Source organism: Oryzias latipes, chromosome 7 (genome assembly GCF_002234675.1).
Source record: "Oryzias latipes chromosome 7, ASM223467v1".
Lineage (NCBI taxonomy): Eukaryota > Metazoa > Chordata > Actinopteri > Beloniformes > Adrianichthyidae > Oryzias > Oryzias latipes.
In genome coordinates, this window is record NC_019865.2 from 31,895,355 (window position 1) to 31,920,082 (window position 24,728).

The window sequence follows — 24,728 nt, forward strand, 5'->3', positions numbered from 1 at the left end:
GAGTTTTTGGTTGGTATTTTCTTAATCTTCCTCCGACCTCCGTTCAGCCTGACCATCTTCACAGTATGAGACCATGATTTTCCCAATGACATTGGAAAAGGAGGAGTTCTTCACAGTATTGCAGGAATTTATCAAAACACATTCCTATGAAATTCAGCTTACTCTGTTATCTTTAGGAAGTTCTAGACCAATTTTCGATCATTAACCTGCAGATTTACTATATGAACTGCAAAAAGTCTAGAAGCCAAAAAAGAAAAGTCAGGAGGAAAAAAACAAAACTGACCACACATCTGTTCAGGTTTCCATGATGGGCTCAACTTGGCACACAGAACCAGACAGGGTAGTCAATCAGTGAAGAGTGAAAGGCTGGATAAAGATGTGCAAGTTAGATATAAAGTAATGGACACCGTTGTCATGGAGATGCTGTGATACTCCTTTATCTTCTGCTAGATCAAAATCTTTAACGCCTGAACTTGAAACTCCAAAAACTTTGGACCCACATTTTACTCCCTCAGCTGTGATAAAAAAAACATCCTCCCCTCACTTTAGTACACACCGATTAATGATCAATGCAGTGAACACCTTACATGTGCATGGAAACAGAAACAGAGTAAACATCCTGGTAATACGAGTACAGCAGCGAGCCGCTGCCTCCTCCATAACACCATGGCACTAAAAGCTGCAGAAGTGAAGGAGACTAACGTTGATGTTGAAACGTCCAGAAACCTCACAATTCATGAGAAACTGCAATGAAGAGCAGAGAAAAAGTACAGATGTGCGCTCATTCATGGTTTACCATCATCACCAGACAGTGACAGGCTTTAGATTCATTGATGAATCCATTTCTATTCCTATGATCCAATCAGATTGATCAGTCTGAGGTATGTTGTTCATCAAATTGACCTAAACCATTATAACATGATGTAAAAATTAAATAGACTGATCATATCAATATCAGAAAATACCATTTGGATTGAGACATAGGTTTAATTTTACTATAAGGTAAACATGACCAAGTGCATCAGCGGACAACACACATGACAGAAATGGATCAGTTCATGATCCATTTCCAGTCCAATGAGTGGAAACACTCGTGTGAACGTCCAGCTTCAACAGTTTGAATGAAATCCAACTTTCCCATTGCAGACTGCATCTGAAGTTAAATGTTCTCCACAGAGCGGCTCGTACGGATCTGCAGACGTTCACCTGCTTTGATTCCTTTCATCTAAACGGGATTGTCAGAATCCAGGCCTGGAGGGCCAACATGTTTTCCAATCAACCTGCCGTTGAAGCTCCTTATTGGCAAAACACACCTGATCCAGGTAATCAGCAGCAGATAGGGGAGGAGTTTTGGAAAACCAGCTGAATGTCAGGCCTCGAGGCCGGGAGTTTGAGACCCCTGGTCTAAACCAACTCCGTGCTGACGCAAGACTCCTGGAGTCTCAACAGTCTGAGACAAACTTTCCTCAGGCGAGCAGCTGATCAGCGTTTCCACGGCGATGCTACAGGATGGGGAACCACCACGCTCAGCAGGAATCTTTGTGCATCTGTCGTCACTGTAAAACTGGAGCGGGACTTTAGGATCCTGAATTCAAGGAACGCAGAGACGTCAGGGAAACATTTCTGACCAAGTTGAACTTAAAGGGTTGCAGCCAATAATCAATGAGACATCAGTAAGAACAACGGGACAAGAGGAGTTTCAGGTTCTGACTGATGTTCACGTTCTGCGTCCTGCTTGGTTAAATGCGGGTCAGTACCTTCATCAGATCCCAACAGCAGCTTTTGACTAGGATGCTGTGTGATGCTGCAGAGATGAAAAAAGCCAACCGTCCCTTCAGGTGAGCTGTGAGATCAGGACCGGTGAGTCAAGTTAAATCTGTGAAGGCAGAGGCTCCAGGTGGAGCTTCTTCACAACTACTGAGGGGTAAAAAAGCAAACCAGCAGAAACAGGTTGATCCTTAGAAATATTTTTATTCAGTTTCACAAAAACCTTCAGAACAGCGAGTCGACACGTGCCATCCGTCTGTACTTGGATAACAGAAGTCCACGCCGCACCAGAGAAACTCCTCCCTGTTACAGTCTGTGATGAAGAGGAATGGGGTCGACAGTAAAGACCAAGACTTCACTGCAGGACGACGGCTCCTCATTCAGGAAACCGTCTGAGTTTAACCCAGAATGAACTGAACGCGGCCTTCAGAGAACAAAGTCCAGCAGACGAGGAGAATGCTGCAGAAACACGGTTGATGCAGATGAAACTCAAACCCGATCATATCAAAAACAGAAAAACGAATGCAGCAGCAGAAACGGAAACAGAAAAGGCTGACAGTCTCATCATCCAATCACAGCTGAGCAGAGTCAGCTGACACCATCACCGGGACATGACGAACAAGCCAGGCTGGCTGGAAACACTGACGGCAGCAACCTTCATTCCATTCAGTCCGACTTCTTGTCACTGCTCGCCTGCAGACAGAACACAGGGATAAGAACAGGATGCCTGCAGACAAAACACAGGGATCCGATGTTGTTGCTATTTTTGTTGCACCGCTAATGTCAGTTTGGGATGTGAGGGGCTGTAAGCTAGAGAGCCCTCAGCAACGGGGAAGAGGAGGCAGACTTACTGCCTGCCAACAGTCCCGCCCACAATTCAGGTGAATTTCTAATGAACTACAGGTGCTCTGCAGAAACTATGTCCTAAAAAACAACACAAGGGTTTTGTGTTTTGGCTGAAAAAGGCATAATAACAATGAAAACGTGACAATAGATCAAAGGATGATGGGAGTTGGACTTTAAGAAAGAGGGTTACTGTTTACTTGCAGCTGAACTCTGGTGCGGTTCACTTCAGTGTGAATGCAGATGGATTTCAAACAACCAGACCAAGTTTATAGTTTCTAAGGTGGGATCGGGTACAGCACACAGATCTTTTTTCAGAGGGGGCCCATGTTTCTGTGGCAATTATAAGTCGGGTAAAAGTCTCCCATGCCGTTTGGATGTTCCTGGGTTAAATGCTTGGACCTGAACAGTCAGCTCAGTTTGGACCAGAACCAGAGAACCGATGGCATAACCTATATGAGGACACACCCACATGCAGTCTGTGGGGTTCTGCTGCAAGTAAACAGGAGCCACCAAATGATTCTGTTTCTGCAGCCCGCCGCTCGCCCGGGGGAGGGGGCAGATGTGGAGAACAAGTGTCACACACCTGGGGGCGTGACAGCTAACGGGGCTTTGACTGGCTTTGGCTAGTTTCTGATGACTGCTAACCTGCACAGCAACACTGGGCAGAAAAAACTGTAACTGCTAAAAATGTCTTCATGTAGCATCCTAGATTAGAGATGAACACGTACATTCAATGTGAGGTCAACGCTTTCTCATTCCACTGGTTCTAAGGGAGTTTGTGGATAGAAAGTGAATGCTTTAGTGATGGATGGAAGCAGCTTTACTGTCCTCAGAAACACCACATTACTGCAGCTCAGCAGCAGCAGCAGACCGTTTGCCCTGAACTAAAACGCATGATGTAGTTACACAAACTGGACTGAGAAACTCCTTCCTTCTCAGCAGAGCAGACACTACATGAACGTTGCTTTCTGTTGGCTCAGCCGCTCTCTGAACAGCTGTGGGGTTTCCAAATGACCCCTAAGTGATGCTTGTAAGGTGCTGCAGGTCAAAGGAGTGTTTGTTGCGTGTCCAGAGTTGTGTTTTGTCTGTGTTTGTGTGTGTTACCAGCAGTTTGCTGTGCTCCTCCAGCAGTCTGTCATACTCCACCGTCAGGTTCTCCGCCTGCTTCTTCATGGCTTGAACGTCACTGTCAGACTTGTGCAGAGCTGCAGGACACAAACACTTCAGCTCAGACAGACACTCGGGAAGAAACCGTGTTAAGATTTAAAAGCAAATTAAAGAGTCTTCTAATGGATTTAAATGCTGGAGCTGCCAGCATAACAAAACTGAAACATGAGCGATGTCTTCATGCTGCTTTGTTCTGCTTAACTGTTGTGCTATTCTAGGCACTTTAACATTGGGAGTGGGGTCATCTAGACCCACTAGACAGTGCTCTGAACCTTTTTTCTTCATTGATTTTTGATCTTCACTGGTGTCCATGGATTACATGAAATCTTTCCACCTTTATCCACCTTTAGTAGGGAGAACACATCAATGTAATGTAACTTTGAAAAGAGCAGATTCTGTCTCTGCAAGGCTTCAAACCCAGACCCTCCCAGCCCTCCGTTCTTTGGTTGTCCTCACCTTTCTTGGTGGTTTCCAGCTCCTCTGTCAGCGTCTTCAGCTCCCCCTTCAGCACTTTGTTCTCCTCCTGTGGACCTGCTCCCTTCTTCCCGCCCTCTGGGACCTCAATACCAGCCGCCTGCAGTTTCTGCAGAAAAGTGCACGTAAGTGGTCCAGAACAGAACATGATCTCACAGCACAACCTGGTAGACTCCACAGGAGCCAGGAAGAAGCTGCAGGAGAACCTCGGTTTGTGTGACCACAGAACCTTGGTTGGAAACACGCAGAAGAAGCTTTGACAGGGACTGCTTCAGGTACGCAGGTGACCTCTGTGGCCTGCTGTTGCTCTGCAGGTGAGCCGGTCAGACCGACTCATGCGTTTGGTGAGTGAGCGCCTCCCTGCCGTCTTCAGGGAGACGCAGTTGATGGTGAACGTGTCAAAGAGGAGGAAGTTAAACAGTAAAAGAAGTTCTGAACAGATGAACCTGCTGGATATGTAATCAAACATCTAAACGGTTCACAGGAAAGCAATGAGGAAGGACCGAAAGAGGAAGGTGTCAGCTGTTTGAAGTTTTGTCTCAATTTCTCCCATTAGTCTCTATGATCACAGAAGATAAAAAAAATCTGAGCAGATCAGAAGTGACTCCACAGCAGCCCCAGACCCTCCATCTGCTGAATTTACTCTGCATATCCAGTTTGGTTCCAGCTCCAACACATCATAAACATAACTCCTGAGCATTTAACGCGTGTTTAGTCAAGTGTTAGGCTTAAGTTTATGATCAGCTGCAGGTCCTATCAGGCGTCTCAGGGTGATGGAGGGAAACGGTTCGGGGATCAGAGCAGAGGCCTAAAATGTGAACAGAAAAAAAGTAGACACTGTCTACATCAATTCTGGACAAGTCTGTTTAGTCCGTTTGGAAAATGATTCTGGCTGCTGGTTGAAACCAAAGTAATCAAACAGTGAATGAGCCTGGAAGAACTTAGTTTCTGCTCATAAAAAGACCCATATCTTCTAGAGTTTTCTGTTCCAGATTTATGATTCAATTCCTTCTGAAAGTTCTCTCCAGATTCTCCTCCGGTCACCTGCACAACAACAAACATTCTGCTCCTGATAAGACTGAAGGTCCAGAAACCAACGTGAAGATGTTCTGCCACATATCTCTACATGAGGTCGTCAGGTTCCTGAGGAGGTCTTCTTACAGGAGCAGAGTGTCACAGGAACCCATTCAGAGGTCATGTCACCGCGCACGCGCGCACGCACGTGAAGGGACCCCCGATTTCACTGCAGACCTTAACTCAAGGTGACATAACTGCCCCCTGTGGGTATAAATACAGTGAGGCGTTACAGTGAAGCAGGTCATCTGATCTGCAGGCACACCTGCTGCCTCTAACGTGCACGCCTGTGAGCGTGTGCGTCTGAACATGTGTCAGAGAGATACAACTGCTGCTGTGACCAAACATGAAATCAACCTGAATGAACCCTTTGCTGCTCTTTGATCAACAAGGTCAGCGATTTGTAAATGAATAAATGTGAAAAGATGACAGTGGAGGAAATGCTACAGGAGGGAAGAACACGGAAGGACCATCTTCCAGTGAAAGCAGGTTTGCTGATGATGTCGATCAAACTTTTCAGGAGACAGATGGGATCAATGGCATCTCCAATCTCCAAATGCTGACTCTTATTCAACCTTTTTCAGGAATGCTCATAAAGTCATCATATTTGGCTGTGAAACCGTGGAACAGAGACTGACTTGGCTCCATGACAAAGGCAGTCACACATTTTTCCAAGTGTTGTCAATAAAGGATTTGGTTTAAACTTGGCAGCGATGGTCAAAGTCTGAGCGGGATTTTCCCCTGAGTCCCGCTGGAGCCTGGACACTGAATCATCACCATTTTTGGGAAACTCACTCTGTATGAAGGAACGCATTTTTCCAGCGGAACTGCTGCCCAGCGTTTCTGAACCCGCCGCTTCCTGTGCATGAAGGTGGCTGTCTTTAGCAGCAGATCACGGGTCGCATTACCTCAGAGCATGTGAGGGAGGTGAGCTGTGGCTGCAGGCAATGCCAGCCCCCCTCTACTGACGCCGTGAAGGTCAGAATGCCACCAGAGTTCAGGAACAACTGGATTGAGGGATTACAGTGTCACCTGCAGCTGCTTCATGGGTCAACAGAAAGATGAGAAGGTTGATGGACGTCCATCACTGTTTGAGTCCAACAGGAACACATCTCATTGAGAAGATCAGCGGCCAAGCAGCCCCCGGAGGAAAGCAGAGTCCCCCCAGCTGCAGGGTGACCCGTGTGCCGCTGCACTAACATGAAGCATGAGGCGAGGGAGGGAGGGGAAGGCATTATAGCCATAAACTGACTTCATTTGGTCAAGCTTCTCAGAGGAAAGAAGTCTCTGGGTGAGAGAGCAGCGTTCTCTGCCTCTTGGAAGGTGGGAAGATGAAGCCTCACCTCCTGAAGCAGCTCGTTGTCGTCCATGTACTTCTTGGCCGCGGCGCTGGCACCCTCCGCCTGCTTCTTAAAGGCCTCGTTGGACGCCATGAGCGAGGCCTGCTGGGAGAGCAGAGTCGCCAGACGACGCAGCAGTCTGCAACACGAACACGCATCAGAACACAACAACGTCAGTGTCTGAACAGAACAAACCAAGACAAAGAGAACATTAACGGGTGAGAGATATGGTCCAACAAGAACACATCACTGCTCAAATAAAGAAGGATTTTCTAAGATCATTTGAAGTTGAATTAAAGATTTTTTTTAAGCCTGTCAGCACCTTTTGTAAGGCACCACCACGGTCTATCCTGCTCTCTGATTGGCCTGATTCACCTTGAGCATCTTTATTTTTGAATGCATTCCCTTGTGTTGTCCTAAAAGACCTCGCATCCATCTTTGCAATAGTTTGGATGTCGTTTGTTTTTGTGGAGAAACACAGACGCTGGTGAGGCCAGCTCTAGGATGATGTCATGAAATGGGCGGCACCCAAAGGAGAAAAAGGCGGAGCCTCAGAGATTGAGTCGTATTACTTCCAGTTTGGAAAAGAGATCAGGAAAATAACCCATTTAATAATAAATGTGTTATGTACTTGGATATTTTTACTATAAAAGGCTGAAGAATAGTATTGTTTTCAGCTCTGATGATTAGAGGTTAGTTCTCAGAAGGAGTTTCATCTCACATACAGTCAAACATGGCAAAACCTAAAATGTCCACTTCAAACATCAGTGCTGCTAAAAACAGATGTTTCCTGAGCATTTCTGAATTCACACTACAATTCAGAACAGATGATGTTCTTACAGAGAAGAAAACCTTCCTTCATTCTTAGGCATTACATACATTTAGCTCTGTGTGCAGGAGCAGAGCTTAGGATGCTCAGGTTCTCTGAAGTTTTAGCAAACTCTCCTGATTTAGCTTCATGTTGGTGTCGGTGCCAAAACACAAAAATGTAAAACCTCATCTTACCAGTATAAAAAAAACAAGGGGTGTAACAATCGATAAATTAATTTCTATTCCTATGCCAAGTACCATTGACCCTTGTGCTATCCTATGGGGTCCAGATGACCCCACCCTTACATTGAAGTGTTCTCCCTACCATGACAAAGGTGGAAAGATTTCATGTAATCCATGGACACCAGTGAAGATCACAAATCATTGAAGAAAAAAGGTTCAGAGCACTGTCTAGTGGGTCTAGATGACCCAACTCCCAATGTTAAAGTGCCTAGGATAGCACAAGGGTTACAAGATTTTTCAAAATGAAATAAATTGATTACATCCATTTAGATCAGTCCATCATTCCAGTCCAATGTGTGGACAGACTTTGAATAAAGTCACGTGACCATCCAGTGTCTAGAATGTTCTAAGAATGTTCCCTTTGGATTCTTTGGATGTGGAAAAACAACAGTGGTGAACTTTAGGAAACTAACATGTGAATGGATTTGACATTCATTCTAGTTTACTTGTTTGTTTGGACACAGATTTCATTTCCACTTGATGATTTGGAAGAAATCCAAGAATCTGGAAAACTTCACTGTTCAGTAGCAAGAATTTCTGAGTCTCACTGCTGGAAGTTTGGATCCAATTCAGGTTGTGGATTGGATCCAATCAGATCGATCAGAATGAACCAATATCAACTATGAACAAAAATTATGAAATGAATGGAATCATTGTTCAAATGAATTGCTAAACCCCAACAAAAAAATCCCCAACCAATTCATGTAGAAAACATCATAGTTGAGTCTGCAAAATAGACCAGAGAACCAGAGAAGCTCCATCTCCGTTTCAAAGAGCTTATAGTTCCATGTGTTCTAGACTGAACCATTGCTCCCAGTCTGCAGAATAACATTTTTGTAGAAATTCTTAAACTAGAAGGGGGAGGCAGAGCCTTCTGAGCTTTTATGGACTCGACTGTTGGCTTCAGTTCTGGAGTCAGACATCTTCTTGATGTTTAGTCCGTAGAAATTAAACTTTTTTAAAGCTCTATAGGTAAGGATGGCATGGGAGTGGGGGTGGGGGGTGGGGTGGGGGGGGTTGAGCCACAGCTTCAGTGTTACTGCTAAAGGTTCCGAATGCTGGGGCTTAGGCCTGCACAATATACCGCAAATTTATCGTTATCGCAATATCCACCTCTGCAATATGCATATCGCAAAAGACGGCGAATATCGCAATAAATCGCAAACCCAAAATGTTTAAAACAATCTTCTAGCAGCTTGAAGCATTTAACGAATCAAATAAATCCCTTTATGCTTTGACCAATCAGATGGAGGCCTATTATGTTAGATGTTTGTCCCCCATGTCGACGAGGGTCATTTGGAGTATAATTTTTAAACTGTTGCAATGAAATGGGAATGATGTTTTTGTTTATTTTTCTATTTGTTTATTTACTGCAAATTATATGGTTATCGCAATATTGATCGCTAATATCTCATATCGCAAGTTTTCGTCATATCGTGCAGCCCTAGGTCACGTTTAAGTTGTGGGCCTCTATCTTTTTTCTTCATTGTTCATTTATGTTTTGGCCACAGCTATAGGTCTTAACCTTTTCTCCTTTTTGAAAAAGACTTGGATTTTAAGTTATGTTGACTTATTTAATAACACTTGCAGTAAAATGGAAATGTAGGAGACACAAACCTATTTTATTCCTGGGCATCTATATATATATTTTTGTAATCATTCATCTTAGTTTTGGCAAGTTCTATGGTAAATATATTTTCTTCTTTTTGAATAAAACTTGCACGTTAATTTAAGTTGTGTTGAATTATTTGAATAAAACTCACACTGAAACCAAAATGTATTGGTATTTTTGCTTTTCTATTTTTCCATTTATCGCAAGTCATACCGTCATCGCAGTTTCAAACACTGATATCGCATATCGCAGATTTTTCTAATATCGTGCAGGCCTACTGGGGCTCATTTTAGGATCCATATGACAGACTTTAAGCCCCTCCCACCAACCTTTATATTTAGGGATAGAGGGAGGGGGTGCAGAGAAAGGCCATGGCTATTTTAGCAAAGGCTGTGGTTAAAGATTGACACGTATCCCATCACCAATTCCTCTACCCGACCTTTTCAAACTAAGAGAAATACTATGGTTACGTGTTCTCTGGATTCTTTTGTCCTTCTTTAGATGCCCTATGGTTTTCTATTCATTCACCTTTCCTGTCATCTCATTGTTGCACTGCATAACCTGCTTCTTTCTTTTCAAACACCAGTAGTAACCCGTTTCCCTTTCCTGTTCTGTCAGATAGACACAGCAGATGTCCTTCCCCTTACATTAACAGACTTACATTCTACTGTCCTTGGTTTTGCAGGAAAAACAACATTCTTTCTACATCTCTAAGCACAGGGATCAGCTTTTTAGCGTCAAGTTGCAAAGTGCACTCAACCACAGAACAGATAAGAGTGGTTAGTAAAGAGCAGGTCCATTCAGCAGCAGTGGAGTCCCATGTGGTTCAGCGTCATGTGCTGCTGACGCCATGAACATGTGCAGTTTGTAAATATCTGCCGCTGCGGCGCTCAGGGACTTTCTGCCACATGCCAGGAGCTGGCAGCAGGCGACCTCACCTTCAGCCTGCTTTTGCAGCCACATGTCAGGACCGCTCCACTTCTAGACTGCACTAAAGCCGAGTGACCCAACGTGTCTGCATATTCCTGACCTCCAGTGTTGTTCTGAACGAGAGCGGGGCTCCCAGATGAGCATCTGAAATTGTTCTGCACTTCCTGCTGACAGCTAGAATTCAGAAGAACATCAATATTAAACGTTCTCTGCAGGCTCTGGTGCTTAACAGGTGTTAAGATGTGACCCCGCCCAAACGGTTAACCCGTTGGGCAGGTTGGCTGGAGGTTTGTCGAGCTGCCTGAAGACTTTCCCTCCATGTGCTTGCATGGTTTCTCCACACAGCTCTGAACGTCACCCCAGTCAGACAAAGAGGGGTACCGCTGTGCACTCTCCCACACTACATGTGTACGGAGTGTTGTAAAGCACTCCCACATGAAGAGCTGATCCAAGACAAGGATTTCTTCAGAACTTAGAGCATAGACTAGTCAGAGTAACCAGTTTCTTTGCTAGAATCTTGTTTTGGCAAACTAAACTATTCCTGGCTCCACTGACTCCTTTGGACAACTGAAGCCTCTTCCCATCTTAGTTCCAAATATGATCTCTGGTTACTCAACAGGCCTGAAATACCCAGAACAGCTGCTGGCATCCAACATCTAGCTTCTTCTTTTTGGCTGAGGCTGGAAATTCTCCAGTTGCAAATCACAGTGAGCCAGACTAAAGGGCTAGGGGGAAACACTGGAGCCCTTCCTGCACGACTACGGTTACCGCACCTGCTGCATCACATGAGGCGGAGAGTCACAGCTGCAGCTGAGCGCCCCCTGCTGACCAGGAGCAGATAAAAGCTTGTGCACATGAAGCCATAGCCCTCTTCACACCAATTCAAACATCTCAGTAGGATAACTTAATTGAGATGCGAGTGTACGAACCTCCGGTCTGAGCCAGAACCATTGGGAAGCTCTCATGTCACAGAAACATTTCTATCAGCGGTCAGGACTGGAAAAAACAAGTTCCCATTGGTTCAATTTCATTTAAATAGGTCCATGTCCCGCATTTCCCAGTGGGTTAAGCGCAGGACTGGCACATGGAAATCTATTCCAATAGGAAACAATGAGCTTCATCCAGTGTGGGTCCCAGGGCAAGACCCTTCACGCCATTACCCAACTATGCAGCCCCCCCAAAATAAAACAACAAAATAAACAGTGGTGTGTCAGGAAGGGCATCCGGTATACAAATTCTCTGCCAGACCAGCTGTGTGAATCGGTGAGAGCTGATTCGCTGTGGCGACCCTGACGGGATGTGCCGAAAGGTGACCAACACATGCACTGTACTTACAGCCAAATGTGTTGAAATCTTCCTTTTCAGATAATTCTCTCTAAAAAAAGACTTGAATTGTTAAAAAGCATCCCTTTGTTTTTTCTTCGTCCTACAGACAATAAACTTGATTTTAAAATTATTTTTCTTAAGAAGCTCGCTCTGCAGTTTCAGACAGTTCCATTATGGAAATAACGCATTTTCCCAGGAAAGGTAGAGCTTTGACGTGACATTCTTTATAGGTTTTAGAAAGATCAAAATGGAGCATTATTATTCATTTGATAAAATAAATAAGATGATTAAAGGTTTTAAAGATAAATAGTTACACTTGAACAGGATGCAATCTATTTAATATTAAAAAAGCCATGAAGGTTTTTATTAGGAATGTAGAACAATGAATGCAGTTGAGGTCCACAGCCTGACGGGCACATGCGTCACAGCAGATGAGACCAGCCGTCACCATGCGGGGCAGCCGTTTGAATACAGCGCTGAGGAGGAACAAACACAAATGACAGGAGAACTGCACCACCCAGTGTTTGGTGGAGTGGTTGGAGCAGCAGAGCCACTCGGCTCACAGACCAGACTTCCACAGGAGCTCACGGCTGAAGCCGAGGCAGCAGAGTCCTCCTCAGCGGAGTGAAAACAACTGCAAACATTAGGATGCAAATGACAGTGGGGCTTTCACCAACCTCTCTGTATTTACTGTACCTGACAAAGAAACAGGATAACTTGAAGGCTACCACATGTTCTCATGTCAGAAAGCTTCATCTCAGTCTTCATTTCTTTCAACAGAACCACAAGCCAAAACTCAAACCGCTAAAAACATCAAGGATGATTCCGATAACATTTCAACTGTTCTAAAGCGGCCTTCCATGACTTCTGATCTGAATGCTGTTGAACATCAGGAGCTGAAACTTTCCATCTGGAGAAAGCCCTCTGAGACAGTTGGAAACGTTTGTTCCCCAGCATACCTGCTGACAGAGGCAGAAAGGCTCCACAGCGCTTTTGTCTAAAGGTTACAGGTTTTCTGTAAGGGCATAACTTGTTTTTCCCATCAGCTGTGTCTTTGAATCACCTGCATCCATCTAAGCCCTCTTCTGCACCTGGAGAGAGGCTGGAACTGATTTTCAGAGTCTTCCTCTGTGATTTCAGTGAGCAGTGAGGGTTTGCTGTCATGGTCAGTGCTGCTCATTCAATTCAATAAAGGCATAAACTCCTCTTTTAGTCCATTGATGGACACAGATGAATATTTGTTTGGTTTTGTCCTTGACGACATGAATATTCTTTAAGGGTTTTGGACTTCTGCATAAATCAGTTTACAGCAGCGTCATTTATGACAAGAGGTCCCAATTCAAAATGTTCTCCGTAACAACTGTGCAATGCGAACTCTAATACAAAGAAATACAAAAACATTTTCAATAGATCTGAAATTGTATTTAACTCACAAACAGCAGTTTCAATTGCTTAAAACATATTTTGGCATCAACTCCCAAAAGTGCTTTCATAACAATCTTGCACATGGAAAACAGGTCAAAGTTAAAATATGTTTGTAACTATGTTTGTTTGAAATAAGCCTGCACAATATACCGCAAATTTATCGTTATCGCAATATCCAGCTCTGCAATATGCATATCGCAAAAGACGGCGAATATCGCAATAAATCGCAAATCCAAAATGTGTTAAACAATCTTCTAGCAGCTTGAAGCATTTAACGAATCAAATAAATCCCTTTATGCTTTGACCAATCAGATGGACGCCTTCCCATTGTTGACCAATCAGATGGAGGCCTATTATGTTAGATGTTTGTCCCCCATGTCGATGAGGGTCATTTGGAGTACAGTAAACCCTTGTTTTTCGCGGGGGTTACGTTCCAGAAAGAACCTGTGATAGGCAAAATCCGTGAAGTAGAAACCTCTATTTTTTTTAACAGTTATTATACAATTAAATACTCTATTATACATTGAAAAGAAAAAACAAACCATTTTACAGGCTCAAGCAATTGTTTCACAAATCAAAGTACTTTAGAAACGTTTTTTTTTTTCAACAAATAACTTCTGTACTGTACTGTCAAATAATAATTTGAAACATCGCTGTAAACAGAAGGCTTCAAATCGCGGAGATAAGCCCCGCCCACCGCGACCCGAGAGTAATTAAATTAAATGGGAGAAAATTTAGATGATCATGAAAAAAATACAAAGTACAAACGGACAAATAGTGGCTCAGGTGTATTTCAATGCTCTTCAGTCTGAGAAGCTGCAGTGTTTTCTCCTTCTCAAGCCCGCGGTGCAGCTGTGTTTGTTTGATCGGGAGAAGAACATAGTGATTGACAGTTGGTGTTGCTCTTTTTCTATGGGTTTTAGAGAAACTTGAAATTGCGAGATGATTTGCATATACGTAATTTGGAAAGCTGATTTACGTACGTGTACATATTAAACTGCAACATTATTGACGCACAGGTAGAGAAGAAGCGGAGTGACTTTTTTAGCCAATCAGAATGCAGAACACAATGCACGATGCAAATCCGAGAAGTAGCGAAACCGTGAAAAGTAAACCGCGTTATAGCGAGGGATCACTGTATAATTTTTAAACTGTTGCAATGAAATGGGAATGATATTTTTGTTTATTTTCCGAAAATTTATCGTTATCGCAATATTGATCACCAATATCGCATATCGCAAGTTTTCCTCATATCGTGCAGCCCTAGTTTGAAACCAAAGGTACAGCATTTGTGGTTTGTCATAACTACAGATACAATTGGATACATCAGAACAAAAATCATAAATGTCACCTTCTGATGAAAATCATGTTTTTGACATGTACTTGTGGTATTTTTCTTAGGAAAGAACTAATGTAATAAATCATTTCTGCATGTCTGAGTATTTCTCCTTTAAAATCGCTGTCAAACTGTCCAAAGACGCTCGAATTAACGGGCTGTTGTGACATCACAACAGCCCAGAAGTGAACGGGCGTTGTGCAAGCTCCCTGAACTGCCCCGTCCAGCGTGTACAGGCTCAGATGGCGTCTGTACCATCGACTTAACATTGAAACTGGCTGCCTCCGTCCCCGGTTTAGATCACAGGGTCATTATTACAGTGTTTTCTTTTCACCTTTGTGAAACAGTTGTTTATTCTATGGTGCTCATTATTATCTAATTAATTAATTCATCGGCCGTCCATGAAGGCTGATGCAGTATGTGGCGGTATTTCCAGAGGTGGGCGGGGTCACAGTAACAGCGCTGTGTGAATGGACCCTTCCCTTATGACCCCATGGGGGGGGGGGGGGGGGGGGGAGAGCTCATCGTCAGAACAGATCACTCAAACCAGATTTTTTTGCAGACGACAGACCAAATGCTGATTGTTGTCACACCCCCACGTTTACAGAATGTAATATCTGAACTTTAAGCCAGAACTGAACCTATGGAGCTTGTTGTTGGAGAAACTGCAGAATGATCCAGTTTCTGCAGAATTAATGGTCAAAAGCTGGATGCATCTCCAGCCCAACTACAAGCTCCAACTGCACCACTCCCCAAGCCGTCAAGCCAATCAGATGTAACAGGATGGACCTACATGTTGACTAAATCCTGGATGATCCAATCAGAGGCCAGCACAGATTTATACCTGGGAGCCATCAGTCCTATCAGGAGGATCGATGCTGTACAGTTGAAATGCACAGACGACCAGCTGCTCATTCTTTCCACACAGTCATTAAATTCCTCTGAGTTAAGAACTGCTGCCGACTGTTGGACATCTATTCTGGTCCAGTCAGAGCGTCCCGCAGCAGCAGCCCTGACGATGGCATCGTACTGCTCCATTTGAAGGATGAAAGTGACGTGTGTGTGTGTGTGTGTGTGAACTGCACTTGTGTTGTGTACGTGTTGACACGATTGTATGGGAAGACTTTTGGAGCCAACAGGTATGTTTGTAACACTTGAGTATGTGTGTGGACAGGCCCCGCCCCCGCTTAATGATTGCAACCCCCCCACCACTTCTGTAGTCATCCTCCAGATTTCCTTAACTCCCCTTTTACCCCTCTCTTCTGTGCCCTTCATACGACTTCAACATCATTTTAAGGACACAAATGTAATCAATATAAAGTTTAGCCTAAAATACAAAAAGGGGTTTATACAAATATACACCTGGTGTGTCAGAAGATCCACAATCCCCTGTTGTAACAGTAAGATACATCCACACAAGAGCTACTCAGCTGTTGAGACAGGACAAGTTAAAAAATAGGCAGTGAAACAGAAGGATTGTCCCACTGGCTTATGGTCTAAACCCAAACTTAGGAACAGGTTGGTTAATTTAGAGTGACAACAATTGAAATGAAAGCCTTTTGTAACTTTTTGAGTTTTTTTCCATTGTTGCAAAAACAATAATAATCAAAAAACAAAGATGAGAAGCAGAAAAGATTGAGTTCAGCTAGGGAACTCTGTGCTGCTGCTGCCCCACAGTAGGAAAGTGTTTATTAATTTAAATTAACGCGTCTGTCATCTGAATGAAATGCAGACACATTAACTGATCTATACCATCAGTGTGCCATGGGTGAGTGGGAGTGTGTGGAGACTCACAGGCAGAGCAGCAGGGCGAAGCCGGCGATGTACTCGTTCCTCTGGGCTCGGAAAAGCTTCATGTGAATGTGCTCAATGGCGGTTGGGTTGTTGGTAACGTCCACTTTGTCCGACACACTGTACTTCCTCACCTCTCGGAACGCATCTGCACACAAACACACCTTCAATGCAGTGACCGCTCGCACACACTGCTGACGCACAACCTGAAGGTCAGCTGTTCAAAGTTTGGGTCAAAAACTCATCCTTGACAAGAACAGAAGCTCTTTCCTCCTCATCGTTTCAGTAGGGCGTGATGCTGCAGTGAACGTGTATTTTTGAAATGTTCACAGTAAGTTAGGGAAAGCTGGGAAACAGGATGGCCACATGGCCTGCTTGAAACGACACAGACCTCTCAAGGTAAGTACACATTGGACATGTGACCCGCATAACAAGAACGTGCTGAACACGGGTTCTTGAGTACACTTTTAGCACGTGCTCACTAGGCTGTCGCTATTCGACTAGCTCATGTGGAGGAGGAGGTTTTGTGCGAAATGTCAAAGGAGTGCAAATCACGTGCATCTTGCTACATTTTTCTGATATTAGAGAGACTTGGTGTCAGAATTCTGGCCGGGTACAAACAGCAATCATTAATTCCTCCTTTATGACCAATTTTCAAACGGTCGGCACCCTGAGATTAGAAAGGACGCTACCCGCACGTCACCGTCAAATCAGAATCCCCGATTAGTCAAAGTTCAACTGGTTTAACTTTCAACACATGTTCAATGGCAGCAGGTTTTGTATGTAGAGCTCGAAAGCGGACAAACAAAATTGCTTAGCTACGCCTGAACACAAGCGTTTTAAGCACAGAAGCCTGAAACGTGCATATATGTTACGTAGACTTTTCATTGGAAGTGGTCGCTTGAACGAGCATCGCAGAGCCCGGTGAACGCAGCATCAATGACAGTTCCCTTTAACTTCTTCTACAGAAGATGAGAAACATGAAGAAACTAATCGATTCTGACTTGTTTCAATGAAACTGGATGGCAAAAATGTGTTTGGCAAACTGGAAACTGCTTCTACCAGGTCTCAGGCATTGAGCGTGTAGGACGTCACTGTTGAATCACAGCGAGCGCTCAGCTGTTGTAGTTGTGCGTTTGTGTTCGGATAGAGCAGCATCACCACACTGCAGCTGCCAGTAAACAAAGAGGGGAGAGTTAAGTAAGGAAAACTGCCTGACCTAAAGTGTCCGTTATCGTAAATTTATGATAACAGACTCTTTAGGTCAGGCATTAGCCCTTACTTAATGGACATCCTGCAGCCAATCAGCATCTAGTATTCACCTCCATTATGGCATAAAGCTAAATTACCTTTTCAAACAACGGTGATAAAGCCATCACTGTTCACTGCACGTCCACTCTTCCATGCAGTCTAAGCTACGTCTCTGTGTTTTAAATTCACAGCATTTTTTTCATAGAAATCTGGAGAATGTTTGGATGGTTACGGTGCTCACAGCTCTGAGCTTTTCTTTTAAACTGAAGAAAGGTAAAAAGCTTTCCTCATTCAAAGTGCAGCGCCCCCTGGAGGGCAGAAAGCTACAAGTGCCCCACGCTCCTCAGAACGTTGCTGCCACATCAGAGACGGACAGAGGAGCAAACAGAGATCTGTTGGAGAAAGGAGGCTGTGGATTCCTTCACGGCGGTTCATGGCTGAAGGGTTCTCCACCCTGCAGGCAGAGCCAGGAGGGCTTTGCTTCAACCGCTGCATACTGGAGCACGTCTGCCCGTCATAATAGAAAATCCTCTTTATTTATTCTTTTTCCAAAAGCATTGCTGTATGTTATAGTTTTGGACAATACGTTAAATAAAACAAGGATAATTATTTTCTGATCAAAATTGTCTTTCTAAAATACTTTTTAAAAAGAGTAAAATCTTTAATTGTGCCATTTATCTATGTAGAAGCGCCATTTAACGATTTCAATGACTTTTTTCTCACTTTATTTAAAAGTATCTTCTTTTTTTAGGTATTTGCACAAACTTATTGGTGTCAAAAAAACAGGTTAATACCTCACACGGAGAAACAAAAACAAAAAATCTGTTGTCAGACTCAGCTTTCAATCCTCCTTAGACTGATCAAGGTATTTAAGGTCAGAGGTCAACATAACGCAGCCATCAGCAGCTGTACGTTTCCTTTGTCTTCACACAGTCTCATACCGATGAGAAGGAAGACGAGGATGGCGATGGCCACCATGAACCAGGTGTTTCCATAGAGAGCGATGGTCTGAAGGATGCGAGACTTGAAGACCTTGCTCCACCTGTGAGAGTGGAAAGAACAGAAGTGAAGACAGAAGCCTGAGAGGACCAGTGCAGACAGTTCCAACCAGCTGGGACTCTGCCCATCAGGGGGTCAAACTCATTTTCACTGAGGGCTACATCAGCATAGTGGCTGTCCTCAAACGGCCAGATATAACTTATACCTGTAACTAAATGTAATGAAAAATAAATGTAACTACTCCTTAATGTTAAACAACTCATTATTTATTTATTATAACTTTTTAAAGTGACAAATACAGTTGCATAGAAAACATATGTTTGCTTGTTACTTTAGCAAAAATGCTTTTACATTTTGTCCGTTTATTAAAACCCACATAACTCCATTAATGAAGGATCAAACTGTCCAAGTGAATGAAAAAAAATAAGAGAAAACTGAGCTAAAAAGAACATGTGTTATAGTGTAACATTTTACTAAAAAAAGGCTGCACACAGCTTTGCATCCAACTGATGGTTTGATGACAACAATTTTTCTGCATACAGACCTGCAAACATTGAACAATTACAACAGCTACACATACATAATATGTAATAAACTAAAGAACATTTTTATTTTAAGAAATTAAAAACTCTTATGTCTCTTGCGGGCCACATAAATTAAAATGGAGGGCCACATTTGGCCCCCGGGCCTTGAGTTTGACACATGTGCATTAGAACATGTTTAAATATACATTCAAGAAGTCAGAGCTAAAACTGTTAAATATCAGGATTCCCATGATTTTTCATCGAGTTACTAAACCTCCACACTGAACGGAATGAGCCATATGATCACTCTAGAACAATCCCATCATGCCTCTGGCAAACAGAGTTGCAGCTCTTTTTCCATCCCTTCTTAAGTGGGGGTCCACACCCTCAGTGCTGTTCTGCTGCAATCATGAAAGAAAGCTGCTGGATATTTTTGTCACAGAACATCTGATTTCTAATGATGCCAGATTTAAGAAAAGTTCCTTCTACCTAAGTATCATTTGCCGATATCCCAGACATAAGTGCTGGCTCCTCCCACCTCTGCAGAGCACAAAGTGGGATAGAAAATGATGGAATTTCAAAAGCCATTTGAAGGAAACGATTATGACGAAGCAGTAAGCTGAATTCCAGCAGCCACTAAATGGATTTAGCAGCAAACAGTCTCCACCACGTTCCTGCTGGAATGTTCCCCAATCCAGAGAATATCAGGATTAAACTGAGATTTGGATTTTTGTCTGCATCTTTGTTGTACATCACTGCATCACTGTGCTCCTGAAGGGTTGATGCATTTTGGTTGCGTTGAGCCTTCTTGCCTTTAACATTTTGAACTGTTGGTGCCGTTTAAAGGATTGTGTTGAAATCCCATTAGATGCGCACAAACAAACAAAGTTCTTTCTAAATATTGTTTTATTTGTGTTATTCTTCACTTGTTTATGTTGTGAACCCAGACACAACGACGAGCCTGCATTAGGTTTTTTTAAATAAACATAAACCAGGGCCACTCTCCTGACAGGATGGGAATCCATATCCACCATTGCAAGGACACTAGCAAGGAACCAGACCGTTTCCATTTCATGCCCAAACTCGAGATTCACGCCGCTTCAACATTTTGCACCTAGCCTCATGTCGGTGGCGGACATGCGCTAGAAAACAGAAAAAGAGGAGGAAGCCCCTCCCTGCTTGTCAAGTGGGAACACCGAAATGCATACAGCATGTTCTTGAACACGCGTCAGAAGCCCAGTGTGTCTGTAGCTTCCGGCTTAATGAAACCCCACAGAGAGAGAATGTGGCCTGCAGGGGAAGAGGTCCACAGGGGATGGGTTCAAAGACAAACGCGAGGACAGAAACCCAGTAAGCAGCTCAACCCGCCTGAACTTTCCAGCCACCTTCATGGTTCTGTGTCACGTTTCTGTTTTGATGCTGAGCTTGGTTATCGTTATGATGTCTGCCACGACTGAAAACATCAGCTGGTCATGCCTGCAGAATCCAGGCAGGAAATTTTGTGTTTGCAGCTGCTGACAGTCTGCAGATGTCGTTGAGATGTAAAAAAAAAGGTTTGACTGACTTGGCTCTGCTGAATCATTTCAAAACTAAGGAGCTTCAAAAGTTGTTCGTAAGAATCATGACATCCACCCATTCAGATGCATACACAGGAACTCTATGATTAGATCAGCCTCCAACGCTGCCATGGGCCTTTGGACAGGTTTTTCTACATTTGGGTAACACAAAGTGCATTTGGAAAGACTTACCGGTAAACTGCATTTAGAAAACTCCTAAATGTAGTTTTACCCATTTGTTCATCTGAAGAGGTAATCATCACAGGCCATGTTAAGCAGAGCTCATTGTGACAAATATCTGAACAAGGATTAGCCGAAGACAAGATCGTGGCATAAATCATAAAGATCGTGGAATAAATCATAAAGTCCAGGTGAGGTGTTCAGTCCTGGTGAGCACTCACCTCTTTGGGGAGATGAAGGGGATACAGAGCAGAAGAACGAGGAAGACTTCCACATAAAGGAAGGTGGCCACCGCTGTCCACTGGAGGCTCATCCTGACTCCTGAGAAGAAGACAAGTGAGAGCGAGTGCTTTATCGAGTCCATGTTAAACACAAGTTCAAGAACGGAATACTCAACAGAGCAACAGCACACATTCAGAGCAGGAGGCATCTTGACTTTCTATGCACATCCAGACTAAAACTAAACTAAACTAAAACAACGGAAAACAAGAAGCATTTCTGTTCAATTTGAGCCTGATTCTGAAATCCATGTTTCACAATCAGCTTTCCTCCAGATGATGATTTCATCAGATTAGTCATCTGTTTTACACACACCAGAAGCTCACAGCTATATGCTTTATGGTGTTATCCATACTTGCCCTCCAGCATCTCCAGCTCTACATTCTAATCTCAGCATAACTACACTTTAGTCTTGATGAGCTGATATCTATGGTCTAAACTCCACTCAGAGGTCCCATTGACTCAGAGCAGTTATGTTTTCTCTTATCTCCTGACTCCCTTCTGCTCATCCTGATGTTTCCTCTATGAGCAGAAACATTTAGCTCAGATCTATAGGAGGAGAGACAGAGGAGCGACTCACCAAGATAAACAGCATACAGTGGTCGATGTGGAGACCAAAGCCTGAACTACAACAAAAATACACTGGACCTCACCACAGACCTGACCAGGCTGTCAAAATAAACTCCTTTCCTGTGGCAGCTCCACGGCCTGTGTGTTAGCATCAGGGAGGAGAAAGTTCCTGGAGTGTTCCACACCAACAGAACCTCACAGGAGTCCAGCTGGACAGAGACTGATCAGAAACTCGGCGTATTTTTGAGGAAACTCTTCTGAGATGGGGAGCCAGTTGGGGGGCTCTGGTGCTGAGGGGCGTGGCAGCTTCAGACAGCTGTGTCACGATGCAGCGATCAGTCGTGATTAAGACCAGCGCCTGACAGCAATCAGCCGATCTGAACCGGCGTCACTCAGCTGTGTCCTCTGACTTAGATTACTCTGTTAAGATTCATCTTGATCATCATTCGCTGTAAATTAAAATAGATGGTTTCTGCAAACCCCTAAAAGTCTGACTGAGGCCAATGACTGAAGACAATATTTTATTAAGTAGCGGTAGCCAACTTGTTAGCTGTTCTTTATTACACCGCAAAAATGCGCGTTAAACACAAGACGATTAGGGACCGTGTATTTGCTGGAATGCGTCTAACTTAATTTGATTTCTATATTTTAGTACATAAACTGGTTAACTGACCTTTATTTTTCGTTTAACCAAATTGGAAACCGTGGCTTTCTTTGAGATTAGAATGTTTCTTGTTTTTAAAAGACACTGACGCCGTCCACTCTCGGCAGAAGCCGTTTTATTGTCAAATCATAAGCGATGTTTTGAAATGCAGTCGGGCGGGCAGCTGCTAGCATGCTAGCCGCTGACGACAATGGTATGACTCCGCATTTTACCGAACAAGGTTGCCATCAGAAGGCTGACTAGACTTACCTCAAGTACACAGACCAAGAGAAAAATGCCTTCCTGCCCAAAGAGACGTAAAAAAGCTTGTAAATGCTGCTCTGCTAGCCTGTTGTGACAACTTCCGGTCCACTTCCGGCTCTTTAATGCCAGCTCATCGTCTAACGTGATTGGATGATTCAAATGTAGTAGGAGGAACTGCACTCTACAGTTGACGTGAGGACATTGACAATAAAATATAATAAATATATAGTCATATGTGATGGAGTCAATGCGTCAGATTTAATAAAAGTAATTAATACAATTATTTTGTTTAATGGTATTGTAGCGACCTGGGGGTCAGTCCCGCCTTCAGCCCCTAAGGCTCATGGGAAGTGGGGAGCTTAGGGTGAAACATTGAGTCAGAGGGCTGGAAGCTGAAGTGACCCTCCATGCTGTTTGGGCTGTATGTGTGCTGGAATAAACAGGCTTGTTGCTTAAAAGCTAATATTGCCTCTCTCTACGTTTCTTGCAACCTGAGACTGTCCGGGGTCGTGCGGTGTATGGGGCACGGACAGCTCTCCATTAAAACCTCTTCATGAGCAGTTGGCTTTCGCTACCCCACTAAAGTGACGGTCCGGCCGGATCGTTACAATGGTGTCAGAAGAGGGATTGCTTAGCCGCTGCTACAACATGGAGAGCATCTCCATGGAGGGTGAGACGGAGCAGCTGTTCCTGGTGGCAGTCTGGGACAAGGGAGGAGTAAGGGCGATGACACCACCCTGATGGATCGAGCACCCACCGTCATCCGCAGCCTGGCCCTGCCCGGCACCAACGTTAGAACATCCGGACCAGACTGTGATGACGGTGCGCAGCCCAGCTGAACCTTCACAACACAATTAGCAAAACACAGGAACACACTGGCTGGAGACTCCTTCGCACAATCCTGGGTTTCGACCGCCACCGTGTACAGTCCTCCTCTTAACTGGCTGGGTTAGCACATCTGCAACTGACACAGTTCCATGCCAGTATGTGCCCAGCCAGGAGAACCAGTCCCCGCCTCCGTGGAAGCACCACCATCAGGGTGCACGTCACCATGGGGGAGTAGACTCTCTCCAAGTGAAGAGCTGCACACCAGCAGCAGAAGGTCCCCAGGCATCCCAGGCGATCGTCGTCGTCACTACGGCGGCGAGACTCCAGCTGCTGTAGGGTCTGCTTCTTCAAACCCTCCTCCCCAAAGCGAAGCTCTGCTGTCCGCGCTGACAGGTCTCGCAGCTCCGCAGGTGGGAGGTCCAGCAGTGTAGGGCCCTCTAACGCCAGGTCTGAGTGTGTGAGAAGTCCCTTTCGGTGTCTAGCCCTCATTGCCGGTCGCCAGGTTGACCTGAGCCAGGTGTGGTTCCAGTGTTGTTTTGCTAATTGTGTTGTTCAGTTCTGCAGTTATGTGAGGGTTGTGGGGACACTAACCCTCTTAGGTGGGGGCAGTGTAGCGACCTGGGGGTCAGTCCCGCCTTCAGCCCCTAAGGCTCATGGGAAGTGGGGAGCTTAGGGTGAAACATTGAGTCAGAGGGCTGGAAGCTGAAGTGACCCTCCATGCTGTTTGGGCTGTATGTGTGCTGGAATAAACAGGCTTGTTGCTTAAAAGCTAATATTGCCTCTCTCTACGTTTCTTGCAACCTGAGACTGTCCGGGGTCGTGCGGTGTATGGGGCACGGACAGCTCTCCATTAAAACCTCTTCATGAGCAGTTGGCTTTCGCTACCCCACTAAAGTGACGGTCCGGCCGGATCGTTGCAGTATGTCTAAAGTAATGTTTCCATTTATTTTTAAATTTCATGTATCCACCTGCTGCCTGGAACAAACAAATACCGATTAGGCCAGGGGTCGGGAACCTATGGCTCGCGAGCCATAAATGGCTCTTTTGATGGTCAGATGTGGCTCGCAGACAAATCTTTAATACTTTTTTTTTCATTAGACCAGTCCTTCTCGGGCGTGTTGCGATGCCAGAGGCGCGCAGTAGTAGCGGTGCTTGGAGAGCAAACTTTCAGTTTATTATTATCTATTATCTCACAGAGTGTGTACCACCCGGAAACCTGTGAATTGCAGTGCCTAAAACGGCGCGCTCCCCTCTCTGAGGAAGAGCGCGCAGATGCGGGGACGCAGCAGGTGAATCGCGCAGGGATGGTAAAAACGTAAACCCGCTGCCCGTCACTCACTGCAGAGTGTGAGTGTGTGTTTGGTTCCATGTCTGTCTCACATCTGAAGAACATTCAGACCTAAGATCCCGTTTAAATTCTCAACGCCTGCATGAAGTGGAAACTCACTACGTATCAACCAGACTAGACAATCAGCAAAACTACCACGAGAAAT

The 24,728-nt window shown here is 44.4% G+C and overlaps 1 protein-coding gene across 1 annotated transcript; it reads right to left on the reverse strand.

The window, feature by feature from the left end:
- Window positions 1-1,951: 1,951 nt before the first annotated feature.
- Window positions 1,952-22,544, reverse strand: bcap31 (B cell receptor associated protein 31). The gene is made up of 8 exons (XM_004086333.4): window positions 22,414-22,544; window positions 20,873-20,972; window positions 18,334-18,434; window positions 16,145-16,289; window positions 6,672-6,807; window positions 4,237-4,363; window positions 3,718-3,818; window positions 1,952-2,460 (listed from the first exon to the last, which is right to left on the reverse strand). Exons 2-8 carry the CDS (start codon window positions 20,962-20,964, stop codon window positions 2,434-2,436), a joined length of 729 nt encoding a protein of 242 aa, XP_004086381.1. The 5' UTR covers window positions 20,965-20,972; window positions 22,414-22,544; the 3' UTR covers window positions 1,952-2,433.
- Window positions 22,545-24,728: the final 2,184 nt, after the last annotated feature.

Coding starts and splice junctions, on each gene's coding strand:
- bcap31 (XM_004086333.4), bottom strand. CDS start 20,964: ATGAGCCTCCAGTGGACAGCGGTGGCCACCTTCCTTTATGTGGAAGTC. Junction 16,290..18,333: donor CCTCGTCTTCCTTCTCATCG/GTATGAGACTGT, acceptor GTTTGTGTGCAG/ATGCGTTCCGAGAGGTGAGG. Junction 4,364..6,671: donor ACAACGAGCTGCTTCAGGAG/GTGAGGCTTCAT, acceptor ACTTTTCTGCAG/AAACTGCAGGCGGCTGGTAT.